Source organism: Jaculus jaculus, chromosome 7 (assembly GCF_020740685.1).
Source record: "Jaculus jaculus isolate mJacJac1 chromosome 7, mJacJac1.mat.Y.cur, whole genome shotgun sequence".
Classification (NCBI taxonomy): domain Eukaryota; kingdom Metazoa; phylum Chordata; class Mammalia; order Rodentia; family Dipodidae; genus Jaculus; species Jaculus jaculus.
Genome location: NC_059108.1, coordinates 122,548,609 through 122,566,786, shown reverse-complemented (window position 1 = coordinate 122,566,786; position 18,178 = coordinate 122,548,609). Strand labels below are relative to the sequence as shown.

General features: G+C 42.6%; 1 protein-coding gene across 3 annotated transcripts in view; it reads right to left on the bottom strand.

The window, feature by feature from the left end:
* The window catches only part of Rad51b (RAD51 paralog B), a 631,041-nt gene that overhangs the window by 591,047 nt on the left and 21,816 nt on the right, over window positions 1–18,178 (bottom strand). For all 3 annotated transcript variants that reach the window (XM_045154309.1, XM_045154308.1, XM_045154310.1), the window contains exons 5-6: window positions 8,936–9,072; window positions 1,065–1,184 (exon numbers count right to left, since the gene is read on the bottom strand). In XM_045154309.1, the coding sequence (XP_045010244.1) occupies window positions 1,065–1,184; window positions 8,936–9,072 (257 nt within the window). The remainder of the gene's footprint in view (window positions 1–1,064; window positions 1,185–8,935; window positions 9,073–18,178) is intronic.

Here is an 18,178-nt window from a genome sequence, read left to right as displayed (position 1 = left end):
AAAGGCCTGAAGCAAGAGAATCTCAAGTTCAAGTCCTGCCACAGCCATAGACAGAATTCAAGGCTAACTGGGAAACTTAATGAGAGTCTGTCTCAGAATAAGAAATCAGGGCTGGAGATGGCTTAGCAGTTAAGGAACTTGCCTGGAAAGCCAAAGGACCCAGGTTTGATTCCCCAGGACCCATGTAAAGCCAGATGCACAAGGCAGTGCATGCATCTAGAGTTTGTTTGTAGTGGCTACAGGCCCTGGTGTGCCCATTCTCTCCCTCTCTCTGTCTCTCTCTCAAATAAATGAAAAACTAAAATAAATATATTTTTAAAGAAATTAAAAAGCACTGGGGCTGCAGCTCCTTGATACTGTGCTTACCTGGTGCTCACAAGGCCCTGGGCTCATTCCCAGTCTCCTCCACACAAACTGTATTCTTCCCTACTTAGAGTGATGATTAGAAATACTCAGCATGGGGCAAAGCCAAAGGACCCAGGTTTGATCCCCCAGGACCCATGTAAGCCAGATGCACAAGGTGGCACATGCCTGTGGAGTTCATTTGCAGCGACTGGAGACCCTGGTGTGCCCATTCTCTCTCTCTCCCCCTCTTTCTCTCAAATAAATACATAAATTTGAGGCCAGCCTGGGATAAACAGTGAGTTCCAGGTCAGCCTGGGCAAGAATAAGACCCTGCCTCAAAACACAAACCAAAAATCAGCGCATGTAACTTAATTTTAACATTCATATACATATTGTATTCTTCTGGAAACAAAGAATTTTCATGTTCTCCTATATTACTACTAAGCTTCCAAATTCAGAATAAAATTACTTCTGAGAGCCAGTCTCCAAAAGGGCCTCCACATTCTCCGCCTTCCTGTATGTCACACTCCTGTGAGCTCAGTCCCTTCCACACTGTAAAAGAGCAACCAGATGCACAACAAGATATCACGTGTGTCTGGAGTTTGTTTTCAGTGGCTAGAGGCCCTGGAGCACCCACTCTCTCTCTCTCTCTCCCCCCCCCCTCTCTCTCATAAATAAAAAGGAAACCAAAAAAACAACAAAGGTCTAAAACAGCATACCGTTGCAGAACTTCATCACAGGTGAGTTCCCGGTAAAGATGAACTTTACTAGTTGCCAAAAGCAATTTTTCTTCGGTGTCAAAATATTGAGGAAAACGGGATTCTGCTATCTCAACTAATCTGTATAGGAAAAAAAAGTGCACAAGAGAAAATGGTAAGTAACATTTAAAACCACATTGCTGAGGCTCTAGTGATTTTACTTGGGAAGCCTCTAAGCTTTGGCAAGTATAAGAAAAAGCTAAAAACACGAGCTTTGAGTACAAGGTTGTCTTTGTAAGACTAACAGAGGTTCCTTGCCAGGGCATAAGACAAGCAAAGACTTCAGGTGCCATCTACTTTTTCAAACATTTTATTTATTTATTTATTTGAGAAAGAGAGAGAGATGAAGAGTAGGTGTGCTAGGACATCTAGCTACTAGAAATAAACTCCAGATTCATGCACCAACATGTATATCTGGCTTACGTGAGTTTTGGGGAATTGGACCTGGGTCCTTAGGCTTCGCAGGCAAGCACCTTAACCACTAAGCCATCTCTCCAAGCCCCCAAGTATCACCTAATTTTGAGCAAGCAACAATGTTCTAAGATTTATGTTTCTGAGAATAAATGTTTTCATAAATAATATTTTGTCTAGCAGATATCTTAACATACTAGTAAATAAAAATGCTTTCACCAGGCATAGCAGTGCATGCCTTTAATCCCAGCACTTGGGACGCAGAGGTAGGAGGGTCACTTTGAGTATGAAGCCACCCTGGACTACATAGTACATTCTAGGTCAGCCTGGGCTAGAGTAAGACCCTAACTTGAAAACAAAAAACAGGGCTGCAGGGATGGCTTAGCAGTTAAGGTGCTTGCCTGCAAAGCCAAAGGACCCAGGTTTGATTCCCCAGGACCCACATAACCATATGCACAACAAGATGTCACATGTGTCTGGAGTTTGTTTTCAGTGGCTAGAGGCCCTGGAGCACCCATATTCTCTCTCTCTCTCTCTCCCTCGATCTCTCTCTCTCTCTCTCTCTCTCTCTCTCTCTCTCTCTCTCATAAGTAAAAAGAAAAGCAAAAAAACAACAAAGAAAAAGAAAAGAAAATGCTTTCATTTTCTTGAGTGAGAAAGTATAGTTGAACAAATATAGTAAATTAGCATAAAAAATCAGATTTTAAGTAAGTTGCCATTTCTCGCTGCAGAGAAAAATGTTTACTCAGTTAAAATTGAATGTTCTCCAATAGTTCCTTAGCAAACAGAAAATTATCTAAACAAAGGAATGTTATCCAGATGTTTCTTAGTAAACAAAAAATGATGTTCTGAACACAGAATTCTGATCCCAAGGTTAGGTCTAATAATATGGGTAGACCAAGTGCAAAAGAGTGACAGGTTGAAACTGAGGTAACTATCATCATCAACAGAACAAGACTTAGAGAGCATTACTAGAAATTATAAAGGCTTAGCTTTAAAATGTTAAAAATACAACTCTTTGAGCATACTGTATCCCATTTTAAAAAATGACATCTCATCAGTGCTAGCACTTAGCCACCCATGGGAATGGGAAGAGAGCTTGTAAACACTAAAACCATCCTATATTATATGTTCCACTTAGAGACAGAAGTACAAAAGAACAGTGTTTTCATCTCTAAACAGTTAAAGAGTTCCGAGAAGAGGCTGAGAACTTTAGAGATAAACAAAATAAATTCCTTAAGTTTGCTATGATCAGAAATGGAAGGGGAAAACCTAAACCAGGAAGAGCAGAGAAAAATAAAAGAATGGAGGCTGGGGAGATGGCCCAGTGATTAAAGGTGCTTGCTTACAAAGCTTGTTGACCTGAGTGTAATTCCCCATTACCCATGTAAAGCCAAATCTACAAAGTAGCTCACGTGTCTGGAGTTTGTTTGCAATGGCAAGAGGCCCTGGTGTGTCCATACTTACACACACTCTTTCTCTCTCCTCATAAATAAATAAAAATAATTTTTAAAAAAATAAAAGGAAAGGCCGGGCGTGGTGGTACATGCCTTTAATCCCAGCACTCAGGAGGCAGAGGTAGGAGGATCACTGTGAGTTCGAGGCCACCCTGAGACTACATAGTGAATTCCAGGTCAGCCTGGGCTACAGCAAGACCCTACCTCGAAAAACCAAAAAAATTAAATTAAATTAAAAAGAAAGGGTTGGAGAGATGACTTAGCGGTTAAGGTGCTTGCCTGCAAAACCCAACGACCCAGGTTTGATTCCTCAGTGCCCAGGTAAGCCAGATGTACAAGGTGGTACATGCATCTGGAGTTCATTTGCAGTGGCTAGAGGTCTTGGCACAGCCATTTTCTCATTCTCGCTATTTCCCTCTTTCCCTCTCTCTTTCTCTCAAATAAATAAATAAAATTTACAATTTTAAAAATGAAAGAAAAGCAATCAACAATATGTTAAAAAGAATATTATTTTTAATTTTTTACTTTTTTTGGTTTTTCAAGGTAGGGTCCCACGCTAGCTCAGGCTGACCTGGAATTCACTATGTAGTCTCAGGTTGGCCTTGAACTCTCAGCAATCCTACTACCTCTGCCTTCCAAGTGCTGGAAGTAAAGGCGTGCACCACCATGCCCAGCCCAATTTTAAAAGCAGTTAAGGCACTTGCTTGCAAAGCCTAATGGTCTGGGTTTGACTTCCCAGTACCCATGTAATGCCAGATGCATAAAGTGGTGCACGTATGTAAAATACATTTGCAGAAGCAAGAGGCCTTGGCATTCTCATTCTCACTCTCTCTCTTTCTCTCTCTCTTTGTCAATAAATTGGAAAGAAAAAACATAATTAAATTGAACAAGAAGTAAAAAGCTTGAGACAATCCCAGCAGAGTTAAGAGGTTCACCATGAGCTCAAGGCAAGCCCGAGTCTATATAGTGAATTCCAGGTCAGCCTGAGCTACAGTGAGTCCCTACGTTGAAAAAAAAAAAAGCTTGAGGCATAACAAGAACAGTATTCAAAGAGCTGTAAAGACAGAAAGCAAACGCACAGCATGATCACTCCGATGTGCCTGAGACACACAAAGCCACTAAAAGGAAGGGCAGGAGGGAAAAAAGAAAAGCAAGAAGAAATGGTATGACACTGGCAATGGCAGAATGGGCAAATTCTGAGGGTTTCGTAAAAACGTGTAAATTGTATTTTAACATTATGGCAACTGTTTGCTGAGGACAGTGCTAGTCACCGGAGAAGTGAGCTAAAAAGCATTGGTACCTGGTGCCCACCACTTTTACGTTACGTTACGTTATGTACCGTGACACCTACCACAGACACAGACGCTTCACAAAGTTCGGCTGGCTGTCTGATCAGGAGCCAGACTGAGTGGACCTCGCTCACCAGCAGCTGCACAGGACTGACAGGCAAGAGTACATGTCTGCCCCAGCACCAGCATGGCTCACACGAATGGTAAAAGGTTCTCAGTGTATGTATGTATGTATGTATATATGTAGTATGTATTGAGCCTTCCCAGAAAGAATGCTAGTCACACTTACCATGCTAAATAACTATGAATGGCTTATCAGCATACCAAGATGCTATTTTTCTTTTCTTTCTTTTTCATTTATTTGTGGAGGGTGGCACACCAGAGTCTCCTTCAACTGCGAAGGAATGCCTGACACATGTGGTGGTTTGAACGTACTTCCCCCCTTGATTCGGGCGTTAAAATAAAACTTGTAACTAGGATCTCTGGCAAGCTGGCCAGAGGAGCTGTCGATGGGGAAGGATCGGAGTCCAGCCCTAAGGTGTTACTGGGGGCCAATCTGAATTCCAGCCCAAAGGTGTGAGAGCAGTCTGGGCTCCGGGGCGTCCTGCTGGGTTCTGTGCTGCTGCTTCTGGTGTCTGTTGGCTGCTGGTGGTTTCTCTCTCTGCTTGGATTTAGGATCAGGAGTCAGTTTCTTCCACCATTGATGGAATTTCCCTTGGATCTGTAAGCTTGAAATCCCTTTCTCCCACAAACCTGTGGTTGGACGTTCAGCCCAGCAGAGTGGGACTGTCTACTACACATAGACTCCTTTTTACATCTGGCTTTACATGGGCGCTGGGGAGTAAAACCTGGACTGACAGGCTTTGCAACTAGTCTTTAACCACTGAGAAATCTCACCAGCCCCTCTGCTGCAGTGTCTAGGTATTTTCCAAAAGATTTTTATTTTTGAAAAGAGAACACTCAGGCTGAGTGTGTAGATTACCTGCCTAGTAACCATGACGCCCTGAGTTCAATCCCAGCACTATCTAAACCCAACATGGTGGCCTGCGCCTTTAATCCCTGGGGAGATGGAATCAAGAAGACCAGAAGTTTGGGCTGGAGAAATGGCTTAGCGGTTAAGCACTTGCCTGTGAAGCCTAAGGACCCCGGTTCGAGGCTCGATTCCCCAGGACCCACGTTAGCCAGATGCACAAGGGGGCACACGCATCTGGAGTTCGTTTGCAGTGGCTGGAGGCCCTGGTGTGCCCATTCTCTCTCTGTCTAACTGCCTCTTTCTCTCTGTCTGTCACTTGCAAATAAATAAATAAAATTTAAAAAAAAAAAAGAAGACCAGAAGTTTAAGGTTATCCTCAGCTACATAGTAAGTTCAAAGCTAGCTTGAGCTACATGAGACTTTGACTCAAAAGAAAAAGAGAGGAAAAAAAAGAAAAATCACAAAAGTATAAATCATTAACTAATATAAATGCAGCATTCTGTATGGCTTGTAATAATCCCAGTAATTTCTTCATCACAGAGGTCATTTTTTTTAGGGTAAGTCACAGAAAAGGACCGATCTTTTATTGCATTAATCACATAAAATTTGAAAACATCGCCATCTAGTGGATGTATTTTTATTAAAATGTATTCCTTTGAATACTTTTGAAAATTCATTTCAAACAACATTTAGTAAAAACTTTCACTAGGCACCAAGAATCATGTGCTGAGGGTATGGTAAATCAGAACTGTGTCACCAGATCCGTTATGTGAACACAATATAGGAATGTACTTATACAAGCTATGTACTTAGGTTTATTACCGACAGGAGAACGTAGTCAGCGGTGGACTGAACACCATGGCGGTTCCATAATGGAGCTAAAACCTTCCCACTGCCTAGCAGTGTTCCAGGCATCACAAGGTCCTAGAGCAGCGCATTCCTCACAGGACTGGACTAATGCCAGTGTTGCCAGTCACGGAAAGTACACATGCTGTGAGAAGCAGTAGGGGCCCCATGGGAGAGACTCTTCAGGTTGAGCCTGCTGACATTCTCCCTTAAAAGGGGGCAGAGGAGCAAGGTATGGTGGGACACGCCTTTAATCCCAGCACTTGGGAGGCAGAGGTAGGAGGATCGCCGTGAGTTCAAGGCCACCCTGAGACTACAGAGTGAATTCCAGGTCAGCCTGGGCTAGAGCAAGACCCTACCTCGAAAAAAAAGAAAAAAAGGGGGGGGGGATCCTCAAGCCCTCACCTGAGATCTCAGCCACCCCCAGGCCAGCTGTACGCGATGATACACAAAGTTGCTTGGCCTCAGGGGAAGATGAGTGCATCAAGGGGAGACGATCAAGGGACGAGAGCGCCACCTATCCTGCCACGGGATGGTTATCGATGCAGGGCTTTAAGGTCTCCATGCTCAGTAAGAAAGTCCAATAAACTCATTGGTTTACCAAGGTAAAGTTTGAGGCAATTGGCCTTTAGTTGTCAGGGGTGTCATGCCTCCAAGAGCAACTCTCGTCCATCAGCTTCTCCTCAGACAAGAGTTCACACAACAGTACAGATCATGATACTTGGTCATGATAAAAAATGGGTGTTTCTGGCTCATATGCTTAATATACTAGTAATCATTATTTAAGAGTATGTTTCTACATTTCCTAAAGCTATTGTAAAGGAGCATATGCTGATTTATACGAGCAGCCACCTCATATCACTCACTCACCGTATCTGTTGGTTGTACACAGAGGCCACACTGATAATAAATATAAACTATATAGTTTGTGTAAGTACACTCCTACCATTTCACATAACAAATCACGCAATGACAGTTCTTATAACATGTCTCCATCATTAAGAAAAACATAACTGTGTTTCAACTACTATTAGATTGAATAAAGTTTTAAGAATTAATTTCAATATGGAGCTAGAAAATAAAGCCTATGTAAAGTGAATTCAAGATCAAATAAGAAGGGGATTTCCACTTCTGTGCACAAAGGATTAAGTGGCTTGGGAATTACACTGGCATCATAAAGAAAGAGAGAAACAGGTAAAGTATGAGAATCAATAGTTTTCAGACACTGAACAACAGTTCAAATCTGTGACTATTAAGCAAAAGAAAAGCAGAAGGGAACCCTAAGATTGTTCCAGTTTGCTTTTAGAGGTGATTCAGGCTCCAACACAAAAAAGGGGAACCAATGGGCTGGAGGGATGGCTTACAGTTAACGCATTTGCCTGCAAAGCCAAAGGACCCAGGTTCAATTCCCCAGGACCCATGAAAGCCAGATGGACAAGGTGGCGCATATGTCTGGAGTTTGTTTGCAGTGGCTGGAGGCCCTGGCACACCCATTCTCTCTCTTTCTCTCTCTCCCTCTCTCAAATAAACAAAACTTAAAAAGGGTGGGGCGGGGGGGAACCAAAGTGAGCCTAATAGACAAGCTGAATTGAGAAGATGGGGGTCAGAGTCTGGACACTCCAAGCTGGCTAGAATTTAGGGGGCAAAACACACAAAGGAGGAACCATGCACAGTGAACTCTAGTGAGCTCTGCAAAACCTCAAGAACCAATATGAATAATGTGTGAAAGGAAACTATCCAGGGAGGAGCCAGGAGGAAATACTAAACTAAGTGGTTCCCAGTGCTCACATGGCCAGGAACAGTAATGAGTGAGGGGTAAAGAAGCCTCCCAACACAATGGGCAGTGGGCAGCATTCTCAAAGGGGTTCCACCACAGCACTGGGGCTTATAAAGGGCCACTGGGATCTGCCACAACAACATTTAAGAGTAAGCTTTAAAAGAATAGAGTTCGCTTTAACTATATACTGAAGCAAAGTCTGTACAGTAAAATCTAGCATCTAACACAGAAAATTCAGTGTCTAACACTAAATTTAAGAATCAAAGGGGGTGTGAAGTGGTGGCTTAGTGGTTAAGGTGCTTGCCTATGAAGCCTAAGAGCTCATGTTCAAACCTCCAGGTCCAACATAGCCACATAGTGACAGAAACACGCAATGTCGCACTGAGCCACAAGGGAGCACATGGGTCTAGAGTTCATTTGCAGTGGCTAACATCCTGGTGCACCCATTCTCTCTCTCTCAAAAATAAATAATAAAAAAAATTAAAGGGGAGCTGGAGAGATGGCTCAATGGTTTGATTCCCTAGTACCCAAGTAAAGCCAGATGCACAAAGTGACTCATGCAACTGGAGTTCGTTTGCAGGGGCTAAAGGCCCTGGCATGCCCATTCTCTGTGTGTGTGTGTGTATGTGTGTGTGTGTGTGTGTGTGTGTGTGTGTGTTTCCTTAAAAATAAATTTTAATAAATTTAAGGCCAATTGTGGTGGTGCACACCTTTCATCCCAGCACTTGGGAGGTAGAGGTAGGAGTACAAATAAACAAACAAAAGGCAGGCTGGGAGATGTGGCTCAGTGGGTAGAGTACCTGCCCACCGTGCACAAAGCCCTGAGCTCAGTCCTCATCAGCACACACAACTGGGCGTGGTGGCACTCATCCTACAGCCCCAGCACTTGAGAGGTGGAAAAAGGAGAATCAGGAGTTCAAGATCATCCTCAGTTATATAGGGCGTTAGTCAGAGGCCAGTCTGGGGCTTAACCAGAGCCTGTTTCAGAATAAATAAATGTGATGTTAACCTAAGTGTTCTATACTGCATACAAATTACAAAAGCAAAGCATAGTAATGGAATAGAATAGAAGACTGTACCTTTCGGCAGTGAACGCAGACTCTGTGTCAATGTACACAACAGCTCCTTCCAAGCCCCCCATGTTGGTGGGTAATGTAGCCAAAACACTCATCATTATACAAAACTGAGTTTTCCCACAACCGGGTGGACCTGTAATCTAAAAAGAAAGGTGATTTTACATAGATACATGGATATTTAGAGACACGTGTGGTTTATATCTCTATATAGAGCTACATGCATGTATGATAAATAGAGACTGAGAGAGTGTTTACATTGACAAATACTTGAAGCCACTCAAAGTAAATCCTTTTAGAAACTTGCTACAAAAACAGTCCAGCTAACCTGGGTTCCTAGGAAAGAATCAACCCCCTGCTCCCCCAAAACATTCATTCCCCTCTGCATCGTGGTTGGTGCTAGTCATGGACTATCCTTGGGAGGACCTCAAATCAGCCTCTGTGTCAGGTTACTCACAGAAGTTGCAAATGAGGAGGGCTACAGGAGTCATTCATTCAGTGTATCACTGGCATTGACAAATGACATCGTAAAAGTATACGAGCTAAGACTGAGACACTCAATAGCTGTAAGAAACGATCTCAAGAAACCAGGCGTGGTGGCACATGCCTTTAATCCCAGCATTTGGGAGGCAGAGGGAGGAGGATTGCTGTGAGTTCGAGGCCAGCCTGGACTAAAGTGAGACCTTACTTCAAGAAAGAAAAGTGAAGAGACAGGAGGGGAGGGAAGGGAAGGGGAGGGGAAGGGGAAAGAAGGGGAGGGAAAGGAAAGGAGGAAAGGAAAGAAGAACAGACGAAAGAAAGAAGAAAAATGAAGAGAGAAGGGAAGGAAGCTATCTCAATTACATTATGAAGTAAGTAGGAAGGAATTAGAAGGGATGATTGGTGTTCTCTAGCTGGAAGGAGCATTAGAATCACCTGGCAAGTTTCTTAGCCAGCATCTCTGTCTCAGGTCTATGATATGTCCTGAGAATTGATGGTTACACATCCCATGTGCCAGGTTTCAGATATGTTCTCAGAGTTAATGAACTTAAAACTGGTAAATGCTTTGTGAATGTTCATGAAAGCAAATCAGAGTTGTAATCAGGATGACATGAAAATATTCAGCAAAGTCTCAAGTACCATGAAAATGTAAGGTATTAATTTACTATTCTGCCTTTAAAGAAAACATATCTAAAACCCTGAAAGGTAAGATGACATTTTCTCTACCTCATTACTTGTATGCACTGATTTAGCATAGCCGTGGGGAGAGCAGAACATTATGTGATATCTTGGTTTGTTTGGGCTTTGTTCAGTTTGGATTAGAGTTTGGATCATAACACTTTCAACTAGAATAGCTATTTATAATTATCTACATCCTCCTCATATATTTTTCCTCTCGTGCTAGCCTCAAAAAAATATCACATACACAATTATATGGGCTGCCTGGTGTTAAATTTCATTATTTTTTTTTTCAGGTTGACTTAGGGGGAGAAAACATTTCAACATTAATAATTTTTTAGCTTCAGACAGCTTAGCCCTGAATTCTAGCAGTCAGACCACAAAATTTCAAGCTTTGTTCAGTTCCCAGCTTCAGTCCCACTTGTGGTTAGAAAGAGAAAACATGCCAAACCAGAACAGTCTGCACTATTTCTTTCTTGGAAACACAGACTGGATATAACATTTACACATAGAAAATACCAGTAAAATATAATTAACTGCATATAGTCAGGGTTGATGGGTTTATACTATACATGAAAAATGCAAAAGAACCAACTGAAAACCTGTACTGAAGATCCCTCAAATACCAAAAAGAAAGCAAAAATCAGTGACTGGTTTGAGGAAAAAAAAATGATTATTCCCCTCACACACACAAAAAAAGAAAAACCTAATTATACTAAAGAAAAAAATGAACTCTACCCACGTTAATCTTATGTTCAATAGCATGGTTGAGAAGAATGTGAAACCTGGACCTGTTAGGACCTCAACTCTTAGCAACTTAACTGTCCATTCATTCAACGTGGGGGCAGCAGGATGCAGCAGGATGCCAGGCCACTATTTGGGGGAAGAAAATGAAGGAATGTCTGGCTCTGAAGTGACACAAGAAAGCCCGTGTAAAATTCACATCTTTTGTTGTTGTTTTTAAATATTTTATTCTTATTTATTTGACAGAGAAAGAAGGAGGAAGGGAGAGAGGGAGAGAGCGAGAGCAAGCAAGCACATGGGCACGCCAGGGCCTCCAGCCACTGCAAACAAAATCTAGATGCATGTGCCCCCTTGTGCAAGTGGCTCACGTGGGTCCTGGGAAATAGAACCTGGGTCCTTTGGCTTTGCAGGCAAACGCCTTAACTGTTAAGCCATCCCTCCAGCCCGTTGTTGTTGTTTTCAAATGAACCAAGTATCTAACCACGTGTCTCTGTTTTCCCAACAATTATGCAGAAGTAAATGATTAGGTCTTCAGATGTATAGAATTTATTTTTGAAATAACTAACTCTCAGGGCTGGAGAGACGGCTTAGCAGTTAAGACACTTGCCTAGGAAGCCTAAGGACCCATGTTCAACTCCCCAGATCCCATGTAAGTGTGACAGAAGTGCAAGGCTGCACATTTGCACAAAGTGGTACACACATCTGGAGCTCAATCATAATGGCTAGAGGCTCTGACAGGCCAATTCTATTTTTTCCTCCTTTCTCTTGCTCTCATTCTCTCTCATAAAATAAAAGGCCATTCTGCTGGGCGTGGTGGTGCACACCTTTAATCCAAGTATAAGGGAGGCAGAGGTAGGAGGATCGCCTGAGTTCGAGGCCACCCCCAGACTACATAGTGAATAGTCAGCCTGGGCCAGAGTGAGACCCTACCTCAAAAAAAAAAAAAAAAAAAAACCCACCCCACACTTGTTCCAGCTCTTTGAACTAGTCTGTGTGAAGGTGAAAGTGCAGTGCAGCAATAAACTGTGTTGACTCTGTGAACCACAAAAAAATAAATAAATAAATAAAATAAAATAAAAAGCAGAGGATCTCAGAAGGGCCAGATTACACTTTGCCTTGTGAAGGAAACCTTGATCATAAACTACTTTATGTTGTAACACATGCAAGTGTTTTTATCGTAGATTTCTCCAAATTTTCTTCTGATTTCCCATTGAAATTTCTATTCCTATTCTTTAAGTCAGTGAGACAGAGAGGGGGAAATGGGACAGGAACGGAGCAGAAAGAAGCAGGACACAGAGATAACAAATATCCCAGGTTAACAGAAGTCAAACATATCGAAGATTCAACCATTCATTCACTTCTTCTGAACACCTGCCAGGTGAAAGCCCCTGAGAAACATCATGGAAAAGTGTATTTATAACTGAAGGAGTGAGAGAAGAACTGAGGAGAATGGTCCTGTCAGCCATATCTTTTTTGTTGTTGTTGTTTATTTATTTATTTGAGAGAGACAGACAGAGGCGCAGAGAGAGAGAGAGAGAGAGAATAGGCAAGCCAGGGCCTCCAGCCTCTGCAAACGAACTCCAGACGCGTGCGCCACCTTGTGCATCTGGCTAACATGGGTCCTGGGGAGTCAAGCCTCAAACCAGGGTCCTTAGGCTTCACAGGCAAGCGCTTAACCGCTAAGCCATCTCTCCAGCCCAAGCCATATCTTGCATAAGGATTATAACCTTGCCTTTTAAGCTGCTGGGATGGACTAACAGACCATGCCAGCACACCATCCTCAAGGAATGCCCATGCCCATAAGAAATCTCTCCCTGTGCTTCCTCCCCATTGCTGTCTGCGCGCATGGCCACCTGAGCCTCACTGCAGCTGAACGAGAGGAAACCCGCCTTCACAGGCCGCAGGCCGGGAAGCAGGGAAAGGGCATGCTAGCCCTTCCGTCGTCGTCAGCAGCCGAGAGTCTGATAACGTGGTTAAGTCTTGCAGTTCACTACGACGCCGTCTTGTAGGCCCCTGAGCTGACAACCCCTGCTCGGTTATCTTCTGTAATTGTGTAGGTCACAACATATCTTGCCAGTGAGAAAGATAAAGAAATGCAATGTGACTTTTTCCAAGGAAAAATTAGGAATGCTAGATCTGGCTTCCGGCCCATACCTCTTGAGGACAGTACAGGAATCAATTTCAAATCAAAACCGCCCCACCAAAGGTCACTTGATCTTAAATCAAGAAATCTCAGCAATGGCCCAGGAGATACAAATAATATAGGTATGCGCTATGTCATTCCCCATGACTTGGAGCGAGGAGCTGGGTAAACCATCAGTGTTCATGTTGTACAAACTTGGCAAGGCTTCGTGGGTTTAGTCTTCCAGAGGTGAACTAAGATATGCAAATGCTACATCTCTTTTGGTTGACATAAGATTGGACCAGTTCTCTAGTCTGTAATCTCTAGATTACAAAATGAGCGTAACTTTTGTGATGCTTTGATGATACCTTTAAATTCAACTGTAATTTTACCTAGTCACAATAACATCTACTCAAACATATGAAGAGAGTGATACTGACTTCCGAGAGTGGATCTTGGTTTGGGAGAAGGCAAAGGTGTGTGTGTGTGTGTGTGCAAGTGTGTATGTGCGTGTGTATGAGTGTATGTATGTGTGTGTGTATGGGTGTGTGTATGTATGTGTGACCGGGTGTGTGTATGTATGTGTGTGTATGTGTGTATGAGTGTGTGTGAATGTGTGTGTATATGTGTATGTGTGTGTATGTGTACGTGTGTGTGTGAAGCACAGATGTACATACAGTACAGAAACAGAAACACAGCACCTCTGAAGTATTAAAATTTCCACATGCCAGGCATGGTGGCGCACGCCTTTAATCCCAGCACTCAGGAGGCAGAGGTAGGAGGACTGCCGTGAGTTCAAGGCCCCCCTGAGACTACATAGTGAATTCTAGGTAAGCCTGGACTACAGTGAAACCCTACCTCAAAAAATCAAAAAAAAAAAAAAATTCCACAGACAGTGAAGGAGAGAAAGCAAGGTTATACGGTAGGAAGGAAAAAATATTTTAAAGACTCCTTCATTGGTGATAATTTTTAAAAAAATGGTTGATAAGCACTGTTTATCACTACTGACTGGCTTAATCTCGCATAGTATAATTTTTTAAAGTTTAAGCATCACGTTTATCTCCACTATTCACTTTCAGTAATAATAGTTTCAGGATAAGGGGGTGGAGTGATGGCTTGTAGGGGTAAAGTGCTTACCATGCACACGAGGACCTACATTCAGAACCCCAACATCTATGTAAAAGCCAGGCATAGCAGTACATGCTTGTGATCCCAGCCCTAGGAAGGCAAGAGTGGCAGATTGATGCCAGGGGCAAGCTGGCAGGCTAGTCTGGCTGAATTGCTGAGCTCTGGGTTCAGGGAGATACCCTACCTCAATAAATAAGATGGAAAGCAATACAGCACCAGCCTCCACACATGCATGCACACAGGTAGGCTTGCTCATGCGAACATGCATACACATTTGCACATACCACACACACAAAAACAAGTAAAGAAAACATAGACTTGGAAGTGTCTGCTTATATGTTCCACAGGTGAACAACCTGCTTTTCTCAGGCAAGGAGACGCAGTCATAAACCATTCCCTTTCACAGCTCAGCTGAGTTGGTGTCCCCGAGGTTCCCCTCTGCTTCTGACCCAGAGTAGCAACTCCGTGAATCCCTTTTCATCCTGGTGCTGTAACTGAATACGTAGCTATACCCAGGTTTGGAGAGTTTGTGCAAATCAAAATTGATGATAAATAAATTCCGGAATTTTTTTTTTTCAGTTAAAGTTAGGAAAGACCGCCTATAAAAATAACAACAGAATGTTTCCAGATTTATATTTGCTCCCTCAATGAAATCCAGACCTTTGCAAGAGAAACAAAAATCATGTCGTGCAATTAGATATCTCCACTGATTACTTGTATTACTTCTCTGTTGCTAGAACAATTTACCACAGTTCAGCAACTTAAAACTAATACTCACTTATTATTATTTTAAAGTTCCATGGGTCAGAGTGCAAGTGGGTTTGACAGAGTTCTCCACTCAGGATCTCACAAAGCTGAATCAAGGTACCAGCTATGCCAGCTCCCCTCTTACCAGCAGGGCAGACGTCAGCATGCAGGCTCAGGCGGGTTGATGCAGCTTAGAGGTTCTCTCTTCCTTACTACGACTGGAGGCCACCAGCTTTTCTTCTCACAGGGCCCCCTTCATCTCCAACACAGCAATGCCATCACATTCCCCATCCAATCTTCTGCAAGTGAAAGCTTGCTGCTTCTGTGGTTAAATGTGAGTGCCTCCTCATCTTACAATCATAATCACAGGAGTGACATTTCATTATATTCACAGGGACCAGGGATGAGAATGCAACACGATTGGGAAGTCACATTAGAAATCCTGCCCCCGTGCCTTAATAAATGAAGGGGTTTGAAAATTGTATGACTACAGATAGATATGTATGTAAGTATGTATCATGTATGCATACACACATGTTAATTGATAGCTGGCCTCCGAGATAGGCCCAGGAATCCTCACGTTTGGTATTCACGGTTTTTTGTAGGCCCCTTCTGCACCATATCCATATTTGGCTATGTGCCTAATAGACTCTAGAAGAATGGTGGTATGTGATTTACAAGACTGGCTTCTAAGAGTCATTGCCACTTCTCCCTTTTCCCTTGAATCACAACTATGGGGAAAGTAAGCTGTCACATCATGAAGTCATTCAAGCGGTCCTGTGGAGAAGTTCACACTGTAAACAACTGCCAGCATCCAGGAGCAACTTCCCAGTCATGTGAGTGAGCCTTTCTGGAAGCCATTCTCCCAGCTCAAGACAACTTTGCCCGGCCTCAGTCAATATTTTAACTGTAACCTCATGATGGTGGGTCTGACTGAATCAATGGTAAAAACTGGCAGATTCAAACATTTTAGCCATGTTTCGTTTACTAAATGTGTTGGCTGGACAGGAGTTATGCAACAACATATTCTTAATAGAAATTTGTACTGAAGTATTTAGTAAATGACCTTAATGTATACAACTCACACAGGTGATTTAGAAAAATACTTATGTATCTCATAAATACAAACATGGGCAAACAAAATGATAGCAAACAGGACAAAATGTTGCTGTTAACAAATGGTGAGTGGATATGGGAAATGAATATAAATGGGGTGTTTTTTTTGGTTTTGGTTTTTGTTTTTGTTTTTGAGGTAGCCCAGGCTGACCTGGAATTCACTATGGAGTCTCAGGGTAGCCTCGAACTCACAGTGATCCTCCTTCCTCTGCCTCCCGAGTGCTGGGATTAAAGGCATGCACCACCATGCCTGGCTTATAAATGGGGTTTTGATGGTCATTTTTATTTTTATTTATTTACTTGTGAGCAGAGAGAGTACAGGTGCATCAAGACCTCGGAATGCTGCAAACGAACTCCAAACACATGCCCCACTCTATGCATCTGGCTTCCCGTGGATACTGGGGAATCAAACTCAGGCCAGCAGGCTTTGCAAACAGTACCTTTAACCACTGAGCAATCTTCCCAGCCCAAGAAAAGGACTTTAAAGAACCCACGATGGGGCTGGAGAGATGGCTTAGCAGTTAAGTGCTTGCCCTATGAAGCCTAAGGACCCCGGTTCTGAGGCTCAATTCCCCAGGTCTGGAGTTCCTTTGCAGTGGCTGGAGGCCCTGGCACATCCATTCTCTCTTTTTCTCTATCTATGTGCCTCTTTCTCTGTCTGTCACTTTCAAATAAATAAATAAAAATAGCCAGGCGTGCTGGCGCACGCCTTTAATCCCAGCACTCGGGAGACAGAGGTAGGAGGATCGCAGTGAGTTCGAGGCCACCCTGAGACTCCATAGTGAAATCCAGGTCAGCCTGGGCTAGAGTGAGACACTACCTTGAAAAACCAAAAACAAAACAAACAAAAATAAATAAATAAATAAATAAATAAACAAAAAAAATTAAAAACAAAAAAAGAACCCACGATGTTTGCTGTGGGTATTTGATAGATATCTTTTTTTTTTTAATTTTTTATTTATTTATTTGACAGCGTCAGACACAGAGAGAAAGACAGATAGAAGAAGAGAGAGAGAATGGGCTCGCCAGGGCTTCCAGCCTCTGTAAACGAACTCCAGACGCATGAGCCCCCTTGTGCATCTGGCTAACGTGGGACCTGGGGAACCGAGCCTCGAACCGGGGTCCTTAGGCTTCACAGGCAAGCGCTTAACCGCTAAGCCATCTCTCCAGCCCTTGATAGATATCTTTAATCAGAACCAAGGCAGAGTTTTCTTTCTTACTCTAGTTAAAATGTAAATTTGGTGTTGAATTTTATCAAATATTTTTGCCTCATTGAAATGATCATTTTGTGACTTTATTTTCATTAAGCTCATGTATATATATATATATATATATATATATATATATATATATATATATATATGTTGATCATATTCACCCCTTCTTTCTTATCCCCCTCCTTCAAAATCCATTTTTCTACTTTCATGTCCTTTTGGTATGCGTGACTACTGAGCTAAATTGGGGCTGTGTGCATGAGCATGGGGGTGCTTGCTTACTGGGATATGGACCACTTGCCAGCCGTTACACCGCTGAAGAACATGACTGTTCTTCCCCAACAACCATTAACTGCCAACAGCTCCTCTGTGAGGAATGAAGTCTCATGAGGCCCTCCCCTTCCATGGCAGAATGCTGACAAACTCAATCTTGTGCAGGAGAAACGGTTATATTTCTTCTTTTGTAACTTTTTTATACTTTATTTTATTCATATTTGAGAGAATGGGCATGCCAGAGCCTTCAGCCACTGAAAACAAACTCTAAAAGCACGCGCCACCTTGTGCATCTGGCTTACGTTGGTCCTGGGGAAGCAAACCTGGGCCCTTCAGCTTTGCAGGCTAGCGCCTTAATAGCTAAGCCATCCCTCCAGCCCAAAAATGGTCATTTTTCTATTTTGATCTAGTAAACATAGTGAATAACATTTACAGATTTTCAAATGGTAAATCACCATTGCAGATGGGACAAGTTTAACTTGATCATGAAATATCCCATTTTTAAACTACTAAATTCAATCTGCTAACATTTAAGATTTCCATATTAATATTCATGACATGGTGAGATACACATTTCCTTTTCATTAGTGTCTTTGATTCTTTAAAATAGTATAGAGGCTAGGCATGGTGGTTTGTACCTATAATTCTAGCAACTGAGAAGCTGAAACAAAATGATCATGAGTTCAAGGTCAGCCTAAGCTATGTAGCCAGAGGAGAGAGCTACATACCCAGAAAGAGAGAGACAGA